This window comes from Aythya ferina (assembly GCF_964211825.1).
Source record: "Aythya ferina genome assembly, chromosome: 11".
In the NCBI taxonomy this organism is placed as follows: domain Eukaryota; kingdom Metazoa; phylum Chordata; class Aves; order Anseriformes; family Anatidae; genus Aythya; species Aythya ferina.
This window is the reverse complement of record NC_140307.1, coordinates 5,925,426-5,939,902: the sequence shown is the minus strand read 5'-3', so window position 1 is coordinate 5,939,902 and position 14,477 is coordinate 5,925,426. Positions and strand designations below refer to the sequence as shown.

At 38.6% G+C, this 14,477-nt stretch overlaps 1 protein-coding gene across 8 annotated transcripts in view; it reads left to right on the top strand.

The window, feature by feature from the left end:
• MCTP2 (multiple C2 and transmembrane domain containing 2) overlaps positions 1–14,477 on the top strand; it is a 122,330-nt gene that overhangs the window by 64,062 nt on the left and 43,791 nt on the right. For all 8 annotated transcript variants that reach the window (XM_084532643.1, XM_084532641.1, XM_084532646.1 and 5 more), the window contains 3 exons: positions 8,979–9,080; positions 10,100–10,174; positions 10,969–11,088. In XM_084532643.1, the coding sequence (XP_084388769.1) occupies positions 8,979–9,080; positions 10,100–10,174; positions 10,969–11,088 (297 nt within the window). The remainder of the gene's footprint in view (positions 1–8,978; positions 9,081–10,099; positions 10,175–10,968; positions 11,089–14,477) is intronic.

The following is a 14,477-nucleotide window of genomic DNA, read 5'->3' as shown; positions in this document are numbered from 1 at the left end:
GTGTCTGTACTTCATCAGTGCTATATGCTGTATAGGTCTGAAAACATAATTGAGTTGTTCTGTATGTTTCCACATCATCTTCCGAAGGTAACGTTTTATGCATGCCTTTGTTCTGTCTTGCTTCTTTTTGCTCCAAGAAAGTAATTGCACATCACAGTAGGATTGACTAGAGATAGCTGTTGTTATTGGCACAGCTGAATAAAATTACCTAAAAGGGGTGTTTTCTACTCCACAGTGCTTTTAAAGACTGGTGGCTTTTGTTCTGTAAACAAATATGTGAAGAGTGAACGCTACCATGGGAGTATAAAATCAAAACTGGAAACAAAGCAAGCTCAGGGGAAAGTGGTTGCTCTGGAGATTAAGGAGAGTTAAAGCTTTTTCAGAAATGGCCAAAAAAGGCCAAGCTAAAGAGAAGGGAACATGAAAGGGTCATTAAAAGACATTAATAGAAAAATGGGGAAAAGCAGCTTTGTGTTCGGTAAGACTGATTTAATTTGGAACAAGGCTGGTAATAATAGAGTAAGTAAACCAGATCAAGAGGATGTAAACAAGTCTGTGTGTGTATTTGCAGTATCACAGAAGATTCTGGTAAATTTTGCAGTAAAGTTTGGGAATAACTTTCTAGACTCTGGCTTTTGTTAAATCAATTAGGTGGGGTGAAAGGCCTCGTGGGACCCTTGTGTTCATATCATTCCAGTTGTTGTGTAAGCACATGTTTAACTTCAAGCATGGGGTTTCCCTTGAGTTTTGAGGAATCAGCGTTTTGTAGACGGTTCGCAATGGGGAGGAGACGGTGTGACAGGTATTTATGCAGCGAGTACTGTGTCGAGCCCTGTACGAACATTCACGCTTGCAATGTATAACATGATGTGAGTGATGCATGTAGTAGTGTGAACCTTTTGGTAATGCACAGTGTGATGCTGTGGGTAATAGCTCTCTTGAATAGGCTGCCGGTGAATCCTGATTGAAATTATAGAGCACAAAATTGCAGTATTGTTTAGAAGCATCCCTGTGAAAGCATATTCACCTCTGCAGAAAGGCTGGTATACATCTCATATTTAAGACAAGAGTTTTTGAGTCTTAAAGGTGGGCTGCTGCAGCAAAGGCTGTATTGTGGTAACAGGTTAGTGGGGGTCCATCCTTGCAGTGTCTGGAGAAATGGGAGATTTCTAGAGAGAAAGCAAAGTCCCATTAAATCAAAGTGGACCATATAAGCCCCTCAGGGTCAGCTGAGAAATAAATGGGCACAGCTTAGGTAAGGCCAATCAAGATCAGAGAGGGGAAGTTGAACTACAAATATTTGATGTTTCCAAACAAATAATGAACTGCCCAGAAAGCTCTTAAACCGTTTTAGAGAATATGATACCACATTGAAGAATGCTTTATAGTGGTAAAGAAATAAGGTAATGTGCTCCAGTTTTGTTATTATTTTGTTTAAATATGTATATATCTTGTGCATGCAAGTTAAAAGCAGTGTGGCTTCTGAGTCTCCTCAGGAAAGTGTGTTTATTTTCATCCACCATGTGCTCTTTCCAAGCAATTCTGGAGTCCAGAATGTGGGCACCCTGGGATTTGGGGATAAGATATGTGTAAACTGCAGGAGAGGCTGTGGGATAAATACTGAGATTTTGTTGCCTCAGTGCCACACTTGAAAAGCAGTCCCAGGCAGAGCTTCTAACCCCACCAGTACACCTGCATGGTGGCCTGACTGGAGTCACTGTAAATTTAAAAAATAATAATAATAATAATTAAAAATAAAATAAAACCTCTGTTTTAGGACTTTATAAAACAGCCTGAGTCTCCAATGGGGGAGAAGGCAGTTCAGTGTGGTACACGTGTGCATTTGATATGAACATACCTGCGTTTAAGCTGCCATGTGCTCTGCAGTACTCCTCTCCGTGCCTTGTACTGCAAGTGTTTTTTTTTTTTTTTTTTTTTTTTTGAGGCTGGGGATATTTTAGACTGTTTATCTATTTTAGTGGCTTCAGTTGTCAATATCTCCAGTTTTAGAACAATATTAAAGTCAGTTTGGCATGAAGGATGATTTGATGTTTACAGGGAGGAAAACTCTTAACATCTTTTATTCCATTTTTGATCACTTTGTTAATTTTTCCCAAAGTCCTCATATCTCTGATGTTACTGGAAGAGAGTGGCTGGAGCAGCTGCTCTCCTGCAGATCCAGTGCTTGCCAAATGGTCTGCATGATCGGCAGCAGGCTGTGTGGCCTCACAGTGAGAAGATGTTAGATTTGGATTTTCTGTTGATTTTATAGGCATTTGTCAAGTATCCCTTAGGAAGCATGTAACAAGGCAGAGGAGGGGAGTGCATGTGTGTGGTAACGTCCAAACTCTATTCAGCATAGGTTTTTTGTCCAAAGTTTGAGACAAAAAAAAAAATAAAAATTGTTTATGCTTTCCCTTGCCAACTGATTTTCTTCCTTCCCATCCAAACTTCTCTGCCTTCTATTTCAGTCAAATCTAGTGTAAATATCTCTGCTTCTGATTAAAAACATTTTGCACCTATTAACTTACTCTGCTCAGACAGAGAATTGCAATTTTCTCAGCTCTTTTTCTTGAAATGGGTATTTCAATGTATGTTGTGATTTTCACTATAAATTTGAATGTATCCTTTTGAACCATTTAGATAAATATACTGAAAGAGAACAATAGTTAAAGACTCAAAGAAGCCTCACAAATCATACTGGTTTAATTCCTCTTTGGTAGTCAGGTGAAATATTTGGCTAAATTCTCTTTTGAAAATAGAAGTTCATTTTCCCCCACCCTCCTGATATAGCTAAAAAATGCATCAGTTTGAGTTGTAAGCTGTCGGCACATGAAGCAAGTTTACTTCAGGAATTGTTCATGGATGACTACATTTTCTTAATAAAAAATAGCCTCGAGTAGATTATATGTTGAAGGGATATGAAGAGTTTAATTTGATGGAGAACTTTGCTTTAAATGTGTCCAGAAGTCTTGCACTGGCATTTTGCAAACATGCACACACCTTCATCATTACATTAACATTAAGACATAGATAATATTAATGCACAAAAAATCTTGGATGGTGACATTAGGTTCATCTTTCTATTCACCCTTGACTGTGATCTAGGTTTATGGCATGCAACAAGTAATAAATGTAAAAAGACTAGGCAACACAAGAAAAACTTTAAAGTGTCAGGTGATGAATAAAACTTAATATTCTTTTAACTGGCATGATGAAACAATATTGGATGACTGCATGATTTGCTTTGCTTCTCATACAGCTCTATTAATATATGCTGCAGACACATTGATTTTGATAGCATTACCCAGAATTTGGAATTTTCTCTATTTGCAGGTAGGTGGGGGACAGAGAGAGTGAAGTAGTGATTTGCCTTTTGCTATTTCAGGAAGATGAATTACAAATCCAGGGACTGCATCTTACTTTTCCATGTTAATCAACCTGTTGCATTTTTTTCTTCTGCCTTTCTTTGTCAAACTACTATACTCCTCTAAAGCATGTATAAGAGACCTCGTTTCAACAAAGTGCAGCACTGTCTTGCCAAAGGACACCTGTAGAGTCAGGCTTGCCTAAGTTTTGGGCAAGAGAGGTTGCTTTCTCAGAAAATGGGTGACGAGAGGGAAGACTACATACACCACTGAACTGATCAGCCCTCTGTGTTAGAAACTGAGGATGATACTGGGAAATGGGGAAGAAAGGCAAAAACTTCATTGCTTCAGGAAAGGGGCTTGGTAGGTTTAGAGATCTTGTAGGTTTTAGGGGACTTGAACTAATTATCAAATAAGTCCTTTCCATCTCTGTGTTCATTTGTGCTCTAGATTTTATTGAAAGCAACCATGTTTTCCCTTTTTAAGGCTCCATCTTTTTTGTTTTACTTCAGGAGACACCTATCTCCTAGAAGGCTGCAAGTTAGTGGAGGCATGGAAGCTTATGTGTTTCAATAATTTTGAAAGCAGGGTGTATCAAATATCTTTATGTAGACCTTTGAGTGAAGAGTTGTATTGCAGACTGGAATGTTTTTATCTGCTGAATTATCAGCTCAGATTAGACTTCAGCCATAACCCTTTTTTTCAGCAAACAGGAAGAGGTCTCTGAAATGTTTTCAAGTGCCAAGCAAGGTTGGCAACCAATGATACAGTGAAAACAACTAGCATGACTTTTGCAAGCTAAATTATCTAAAACATGGCCTGGACTCAGAGAACAGGCACCTGCCAGTTGTGATTACTTAGCACTTGACCATAAGTGTACAGCCTTTTGCAGGAGAAAGCTTTAGAGTTTGAGAGAACAGTGAAAATGCTGCACTTCTATCACACAGGTAGTTATGGAGGGGGTTGTCTGTTCTGATTTTTACCCCTCTCATGAACCAGAAATTTTAGAATGCTGGTAAACAAACAAACAAACAAACAACAAAAAAAACACCTCTTCCAGAGAAAAGGACACCATGTTTCTGGAATGAAATATTCTGCTTTGACCATGCACTTCTCATTGAAAATTGTATTGACAGGGGAATGTCTTTTTTTGAGTACCACTTGAGATCCTGGCCTCAGTGGCTTGTGCTCCTGGGGCTTTCAACATCTCTTCACGCTGCCTGAAAGCCCGTGACTGTCTGCTTTCAAATAATCAGCTCTGTACACATTTAGTCTTTGGACATCAACCCTATGCCAAGATTCCACATTTCCATTTTACTTTGGATCCTACAGAAGGTTATTAAAAGTGAAGTGTTTAGGGCAAAGAGTTTGGGATGAATGAATAGATTTTTCATATAAAAATCTAATCAACATACATTACAAGCCTGAAGACAAACAAAAAACTCTTTCTTCTTGTCCAGGTGGATCAAATATGTGCTTTGCTTTCATCTTTTCTTGGGGAAATATGTCCTTTGATAAGAGTAGGTGTGTGTCTATTACAAGACAGCTTTATGTTATTCAGGGTGAATGGTATGACATTGTGCATCAGCAATGAGCTCAAGCAGGAATATCAGGGGTCCCAAATGCTTCAGATGAATTACCCTTGGAGAGTAGCCATTACCCTTTCCGCACGTCACGGGTGTTGATGTACAGAGGTTTAACCCAGCATTGTTCTGTCAGGTCATCAATATATGACACTGAATCTGCATCAAAGCTGGATACAGAGTGAAGTTTTCTTAAAATCAATGTGAAAAAAAAAAGCCACTAAACCATATTTCTTTGAGACAAGAGCAATGAAAAAACACCCTTTGCTGCGTAAGGGTCCTGTCTTCTCACTGTTTTGTGTCATATCAATCTCAGCTTTCGCTATTTCATTAAAATTCCCAAGCGGTCAGAAGGTTGTTGCTTAATAGATTTAGCATTGGCTGGCTACATCAATACTGTGTTTAGTCACATTTGTTTTACTGGGGACATCTGTGGGAAGAGTTTAGCAAATATATTCATTCACTTGAAAGGAACCCGGTGCACTTTGGGCCTTGACTGTGCTGCAGTCCCATGCACCTGAACATTTCCTTCCAGCTGGAAGGAAGGCAAGACAAGTTGAAGCACTGCCAGAGGTTGCCTCCGTCTGAAGTGCACAAAGAATTTAGCTTTTCTTCCAGCTGATGATTTCCTTCACATGGTCCTGTATAGACTGTGGTACCGAAGGAAGTGTGAATTGCTTTGTTAAAAGATTGATATTTTGTCTTTCTGAGTTGCTTCTTAATATGAAAATGCCCCAAACATCAAAAATTCCCATGGGATAAAAATTGTGACTTTTTCTGATAGCAACTTTGCACAATGAAGCATGTGGGGTGGGTGCTGGTGTCCTCATGTTAGTCAAGTGGTTATGGACAGTCTTGGTTGTTGATTGAGTCCCTGTATGTTGTGTGCTATTAATAAGCTTTCATAGAATGCAGTCATCAGTATTCCTTGAATTTGTATATATAATCATTAATAAAGGAATTATATTGATAATGTTTCTTCAGGGATCTAAACTGTAGGTATTTTCACTTTTAATATTCTTTTGCATTCCATAGTTTATCTTTTTAGATAAGTATAGGTAAATATTAACAGTAAAAAGGTAACTTATTTTAGACACAACTATCAGGACTATTCGTTGGGTGAAGTTTGAGTGAGATCAGTTACATAGTGAAAGATGTTTGGGTGATAGAAGAAACTTGATCTTTCTGAATTTAGGTTCGTTCTAGGACCCTAGCCCAAGCTGCAACATTTGCTCACCTTTTCTACAGTTGGAGAGAACATTTAAGCAGTCTTTGCAAATAGCAGAGACAGGGGAAAAGTACCCAGAGAGGAGAAAGAAATGGATCCAAAATGAAATCAGTATGACTGTCTCTCTTTTGAGATAGAGGAAAATGTTGATCAGAAACTGAACTCTGGACTAAGAACAGAATACAATGAAAATGTAGTATATGAAAAGCTATTTTGGATATTTTCTTCTGGGCACAGATGAGACATGCCACCGATCTAATTTCCATGCAGTCGTGGATGTTAGTATTGCCCTACACCTTGCTGAACCACACTGGTTTAGCATGTTGCCAAAACTCTGAGAGAGACTTTTGTTTCATTTTTTCAAGGTCTTTTCTTTTTGTCCAAATGAAAATGCAGTGGAGAAATGCCATGAGAAAGAAACAAAGAGATGTTTTCTCGTGCCTTTTTTTTTTTTTTTTTAATCCTGAAGGTCAAAAGCTAGATCTGTATGAATGTTTAGTCTCAGACTGAGTTATAATTGCACATCTTTTACTAGACAAGTCAAACATTTTGAAATAAGGATGCCAAACGGAGCTGACTGCAAAAGTGGATCTGCACTGCTATATTTTCTGCCCTGTCCAATTTAAAAATAGCAGCAACAATAACGACACCATTTAAAAAAAAAATTCCAAGCAAACGTCTATTTTCAAATGGAAATTTGGAAATGGAAATTTTGTTGCTGATTTGAAAGTTACTGTATGTACACACCTATAGACACACCCAAAATGTTTGATTCAGGTCCAGTTGGGCAAATTAAAAATATCCAAATTGAGAAACATTTTTTTGAATGCCGAATGCCGTGTTGCTAGACCTTCTCAGTAGTGACAGCATTTCTGAGATGTCTTTCCTGGTTGGCTGTGCTCTTGAAAGATGTAGGTAAAAAATATATTCAAATTAAAACATGTTCTTACCACCAAAGTATGAAAGGAGTTCATCAAAAGGATGAAAGCTTGTGAGAAATGTTTGTAACCAAAAGACACAGAAATTCAGTCACCAAATTTGTAAGTGTGGAGAATCCAGAATTATGATGTTATGATATGTGCCTGGACTCTTGCATCTCTGCAGAAACACGGCTGGGTACAACTCACAGCAATTTTCAGTTTGGAAAATTAAATGAAGTCTTCAATTTAGAAACAATTTTTTTTTTCTTTTAAAACTATTTTTGCACTTGCTTGGGGTAGGGATGGATTTGGTAGGGGGATGGATGATGGATGGTAGGGGGAATTGTTGAAGAAGTAGAAAACTAGAATCCTTTCTGGCAGGCGGACTATTTTATGTGGTAGTCCGAGAACCTTCTGATGTCAGTCTACCCTAAAAATGGGGCTAGGCACTTCAGCAGATTTGCTGCTTTGAGACTGCAGGTCATCTGAATAATTTTTTGCCTGCTACTTTCTTGGCAGCATCCTTTGCCTCCAACCCTTTGTGTTCTCTTGCAGTGAAAGCAGAGGAGATTCACGATCAGTTTAATACAATACCTGTTATTATTGGTATTATTAAATAGACCTCGCAAATGGCTGGGTAACTCCCAGCATCCAGTTAAGCAAAGATTTGGATGAGAACACAGTAAAAGCTGGAGTTCCTGTTTGGACACCTCTGAGGATGCAAACTTGGTCTTTATGAGAGCCCTCTTCCCTTTCAACTGTTAGCCAGGAAAGCCATCTATGCTTTGACTAGCTAATTGGTACAGAAAGGGTGGAGCAACATAGGGAAGGAAAGTGACCTTTCCCTTGTCATGTGAAATCACTTGGTTCCCATTACAGCTTTTTTTTTTTTTTCCCCTTACTCATTTCTGCCATGGTTTATATGAGTACCTCTTCTAAATGCCAGAGCAGCAATAGCCGTTTTAAATATGGTTGCAATTTCATGCCCCCAAATTTCCTCCGTTATCTTTAATCTTTGATCATTACAGTCCCTGAATGTAGCTTTTTGGTAAGCTGCAGTTTTTTATGTTACTGCTGTTTAGAATTAACTGGTCTGCTTCCTAAAAAGCCAAATGTTTAATCAATACATATCCTACTGTGTATAATAAATACATTTCTGCCATCACTTTTTGAAGAGAGAATGCTTTTGATTTGAGCCAAATAGTTTACAAAATGGTTAGGGAGTTTTTTTGGTGGTGGTGTTGTTTTTATAGACATTTAATGTGATAGGGCCAACCGGCAGATTAGAGCATAGAAATTGTATTGAAATTCAGGAGTGGGGTGGGGGGAGAAGTCTTTTACATGAATTTGTTAATTTTGAACATTTGTTACATAAACATTCACTCCACTTAAGCTGATTAATTTCTTTGGATTATATTCGTTTCCTGGGTAATCATTTGACAACCTTGCAATAAACTAAGCATTAAGAAGTGGGTTCATGTACTGGAGCGTGCAGTAGGTAGGCAAGTTGTTGTGTCTCTTTCTGAACTTTGGAAGAAAAATTCCATTTTCAACCTGTAATAACGGAGGCTGATTACTTCCCATCAACTCACTGGCTTCCAGGGCAGAATTTTCAAACTGGTTATTGCGTGCGCTGCTCTACTATAAAGTATAAGGTCTGTAAATTAAAGTTGGACCATAAGAGATTTAATCTGCAATTTTATAGGTCTCTAATCCAATGGTCATTTTGTATTTCAGACTCTGAGTATATTATCAGGGTTTGGGGAGGATTTTTGCGCCTGAGTGTTTTTCTTTTTTTTTTTTTTTTTTAGTAGTGTCTTTTAAAATTGTGAATTACAGCTGGGAAAATATTGATGCTTTTTCTCCCCCCAAACTATAGATCAGAAACGGTAAACAAAGTTGTTACACGCTGAAGAATAAAGACTTGGAACGTGCTTCAAAAGGAGTAATTTACTTGGAGCTGGATGTCCTATTTAATCCTGTAAGTTAAAATATTTTCTCTTTGCTTATCATTTGTGTAAGGAATGGGGGGGGAAATGTATGGGAGGGGGGTAATCGATCCTTTAAAACCAGTAGCCAAGCAAGAAAATTTCCGTCCTAACTGCATTGGGGTCACGGAGGCCTGTTTCATACCATGGGTGAGGAGGTATTGGCACATCATACTGTGACAGCCCATCTAGGTGGATGGGACAATTCAGAGGCACGTTAGGACTTAGAGTGACCACAGGCGTCTTAGGAAGGAGGTGTCAATTACTGTGCACCAGGGCTTCATTTGCAGCAGCCAAAAAAGGGCTTAATGTTTAGATTATTATACGTTACTTTTAACACCTACTTCCTCCCCAAAAAGCTGACCCACAATGTTCTCTTCCCAGGGTGTTGACAGGAAAATTAATGAGGCATATACATGCTGCACTTAGTTTTTTAGGTGGCTGAGTCAGTCTCAATTGCTTTTGCCCTCCAGCCTTTACTGAATAGAATCCTATTTATTAAGGCCATTGTGGGCTGTACTGCAGCTCTGCTTTTGCTGGCCCTGTGGTGCGGTGAGGTTGGTCAACCAAAATCTGGGGAGCAGGGCTGCTGCCAAGTGTCAGGCAGAGAAGTTCAAGGTTCTTACACCTACAGTGAATGTGTAGGATTTAAAATATTTCAATATTTCAATTCTTCTGTAAGATGTCCCCTTGGTTTCTTTCACTGCGCTTCTGAATGTCCCTTAAGTGAGTTCAGCCTTGCCCAGTTTAACTCTTGCAGACTCCCGTGGGTTAAGGATTGCATGTGCATGATGGAGTAGGCCCCTGGATCAAGCGGAATCACAGGTTTGGGGGTACTGTTTGTGTTGTCACTGCTCTTCAGGTCAACAGATATGTGCCAGAGTTGCAGAGGGTATCACTGTGTATACCTGGCAGCTCCTCATAAATCATGCACAGGATGAAAAGAGAAAGATCCTGAAATAATGAATTAAAAAGCATGATTTATTTTATTTTATTTTTTATTTTTTTTAAGGTAAAAGCAAGTATTAGAACATTCAAGCCCCGAGAAAAGCGTTTCACTGAAGAGAACTGCAAATTTTCTAAGAAGGTAAAGATTGTCTCTGGGCTAAGCTCTTGTTTGTTTTGGAAAGTTTTGAGTTGCTGTAGTATGGTTGCAAGAACAAAACCTATTTAAGCATAAAACACAACACATGTAAATTCTGTGTATTTCTGCGTATGTTTAAAGGCTTGTTTGTGTTAACGCAGAATTGCTTTCTGATCTAGTTTGCATCAGTAGTTTTGCTTTGTGCTTCAGAATAGGGAAAATGATTGTTGTAGATGTTGCACAGTTCACAGCACCTAAAGTAAAACATAAGCTGTATTCCTTTCTTTGGGAACGAGAATTTAGGTCTAAATTAGCTAGTTAAAATATCCATAGGATTCTAGAATGATAGCTATTATCCTTTTTAAAATAAAGGTGATCGATAATAAGGCTAAAATTCTCATTTATTTCTATGGACTAATCCAAAACACATAGCGAAGAGGTTCTGTGTTTGGATTAAATTATTTTGAGCCCTTCTCCTCAGACACTGTTATACTATGAAAATTGAAAGGGAGCAAAGATAGGTTTCTGTTACTGTTCTATTTAGTTTTGGCATCAAGAGTGTTTTTTTTTTTTTTTTTTTTTTTCCTGAGGGATAAGGAAAATCTGGAAGGTATGGGTGTAATCAGAAAGCAGACAGGAGCTGGAGAGTGTCTCTGAAATAGAAGCTTTATTTGTAATATGTGCCCTGGCATGCATTTGTAGCTTAAATTATCCCTGTTTCTGAAGCAATTGTAGGGTATTAGAGTGTTTGATTAAACACCTCTTCTCCTCCCCTCCTCCCACTCAATATTTATCAGATCTTATCAAGAAATGTTGATCGTGTGAAAAAAATCACTATGGCAATATGGAATACAATACAATTCCTTCAGAGCTGCTTTCTCTGGGAGTCCACAGTAAAGAGCATGATAGCATTTGTGGTAAGTGGATTTCTTCTTTTATTGCATGAGGCTAAGTGATATAAGATATCGAGTGTTACCGTGCCTTCCTTTCCACCAGCGTAAAGCCATTTATCGTTTACTGTTATTGGTATTTTGTAGCTACACGGCTGCAGGGTGTACAGATTTCAACGGCAGCCAGGCCAGTGTTTGGCCTGCTGGACATGGAAATTAGACCTTCAGAAATAGTCTTTTTTTTTTTTTTTTTTTTTTTTTTTTTTTTTTTTTTTTGGCTTGGTTCAGAGGCTTTTGCTGACCTGTGCTCAGGACACCTGAGTCAGTGTGCTTGGTGACACCACCCTGTGAAGGTTTGACCATGTGACTATTCTGGACCTTTTTAGAGCTTGGAAATTGGATGTTAGGAAAGGAGGGAGGTTGTAGCAAAGAGGGTGGATACCAACTGCAGGGAGATATCTTTGATTTGCATGATGCACCGAGCTGATGGTTGCTTTCCCATCCATCTTCCCTTGCAATGGGGAGGTATTTAGCTACGGGTTATCAGTGTCTGCTTTGCATGCTGCCACCCCAGAGTACGCTACATGTCCTTGTGGCACAGAAGAAGCACTCCTGACGTCACCAGTTACAAATTTATTCCCCTGACCATCACAATACATTGCTTTTAAAGAAAAAAAAAAAAAAAAAAAGAAAAAAAAAAAAGGAAAGCCTGTTCAGTGTGATCTCCCCTCTGCAAATAAAAACCCAAGTTCTTCACCTGCCTGTCCCACTTTTCAGTCTTCTCCTTTTTCCTCTTGATAGTAAATACCCCATTTGCAGTTTTCTCATAATCCACTCAAGCACAAAAAGGTTTTGCCTGGTTTTTATTCCGCGGTGTGACATTTTCTTCATGCTTGAAATGTTTGGCATGCCATTAAAGGTTGCAAAATCATTTTGTGGTGGTCCAGCATGCAAAAAGAAAGGTGTTTTTTGGTTTGTTTGTTTTGTTTTGTTTTTTAGTGTTGATTAAGCAAAATAGCAGCCACATCTTCAAGATTTCTCCTCCTTTTACTGTCTGTGAATTATAAGTCACTTAAAGGCTCTTTTGAGGAAAACACTTCACAGTGTATTTGCTACAGATAAGTAAAGTGATTGAAAGAAAATCAGAGCAAAGATGGAGAAGCTGTCTTTCACCCTGCAGATTAGAGGGATGATGTGCACGTAAGAGTAGGTAGGATGAGAGGGTCTTTTCTGTGTATTTTTTTTCCCGCTTTTGTTCAAAGCTTATTTAGATCATATCTAGCATTAATGGTTCAAGAGCTGCTGACTAGTACCTTGAAGTGTTTTCTCTACTGAAGAACAGAGATGCTAACTGATACGCTGTAGGATGCACACTAAAGATGCTAACTGATACACTGTAGGATGCATACTGAAAGTGCTAAGAGGAAGAAAACCTAAATCAACTTCACCTTGCCCTTTAGGCCTTTAAGATGATGTTTTTCTTGAAACAGATGGAGTTGCTATGCATGCATATTTGTTTGCAATATTGGCAGCTCTCAAATCCTCTTTGTATGGCATGTAGGAGAGTGGAGTCCCTGGTACATCACTAAAGCAGGTATGGGGCTGTTCAAGGGAGCTGTATGGTTGTGCACAAGGGAATTGTACGGTTGTGCACACTGTGCTGGAAAGAGGCAGGGAAGTAAAATCCCAGCGCCAACATCCTGCCATCACCATTAAGCAGGAATCTAAGCACGTGCTTAAGAGATTTGCTCAATTAGGAAACAAAATACTTGTGAAGTTATAGCTCTGAAGTTCAGTTTTCTAAACTTGGGAAAAGTTTGTAAGTGGTAGAGAGGCATAAAAAAAAAGAAAAGGTGGGCAAGTGAGTCCATAGAAAAAGGAATTGTTTCCAGGTGAAAACTAAGATGAACAAAAAAACGGAAGGTTACAAATTACAGATGTTAACATTTTTACTGGGTAACATAATGCTCCCGGTTTGCTACAGAAAGTCAGTAGTGGGACAGGAATAAAAATACATGACTAAGAATAGTAAGAGCAGATTTCTTCTACGAACCAAAAGTGAAGTGTATTTGATTTTTTCCACATGGAAATAATTCCACTCAGGCATTTATAATGAAGTGCTAATTCTCTATCTCTCACTATTTCCAGTATGTGTGTTCATAATTGTGAAAATATGTACACAGCGTGATAGGTGCAGCATCTGTACTGCCCTGCCCTGCACTTGTACTCCACTCTTAACAGTTTAAATAAAAGGTGTATTAAAATAGTATTGTTTTAAAATCATCTTTCCCCAGAAAATAACATCTATATGCCTTCAGTACCTGGCTTTGAAAAAGCTTAACCTGTCCGATATTTGTCCTTGCTAACATCCCACTTGTATCTGACATTCAAAACTAGAGGCAGGGAAAATGCACAAAGCTCCTCACGCATGTGAACCTTATTTTCTTAAGCTATCAAACTAAAAACACCACCAGATGGAAGAAAATATTTTTAAGAGATCATCAGAGCATTGCAATAGGCAAGGACGCAGACTCTTACACCTTCCTGTTTTAGTCTTTATTACAGTGTACCTCCCTCCCCATTAATGCTGACAGCTTGCAAGTGTGACAAGGACATTTGCTGCTACTTCTGGGTGCACAAGAGAAAAAGGACAGAGGAAACAGGACAGTGCAGGCAGGACACAAGTGAATGAGAAAAATGCTGTCACCATGTTTTTCTTACAAGATGCATCATCCCAAGCTTTTTTTAGTTTGTGAGAGCAGGCAGTCAAAGAGCTTGAGTATGTGTTGTTTTTTTCCTCTGGTATAGAAATGAAATCATACTTTTCATCGGCATTTTCAGGTTTAGAGGTTTTAGGTGTTGGAAATAGGGTTGAGTGATGTGAGGAGAAAAGCTAAAATTCACTTTCAGTGAGGCTTGCCCTGTGCACAAAGGGATTAGTGTGAGTTGTGTTACACAAGTGCTAGGATAAACGTGGTGGGTCAGGAAAGTCACATGTAGGCTTCCTGGATTATTTTTCTTGTAGACTTTATTGTTGCTCTGGTACAAAAAAAAAATAATAATAATAGAAAAAAAACAACCACAATACACTGATAGACATTGTGTGTACCTGAGAATATTAGCATGTGTGGGAATTGTTGCTTATAGTGTTATACTGGGAGAGATCTTAAGTCTTTGTCCATGTACTCTTCTCCTTCTAGTCTATGAACATACCCCTTGAAAAGGGCTTTATTTTGAACATCCTCAAAAGCATCCTGTAATATATCTCTTTATAGATGTTCTTGTGTGCCTGACGATTTCCATATTCTACCCTGGACAATTTGCTCCCAGTTTCCAGAGCAAATATTGTGGTTTTAGCCTCATCCTCATCACGCCTTCCTTTTGTCACACCTTTCTTCATTGAGACGTTGCTTCCA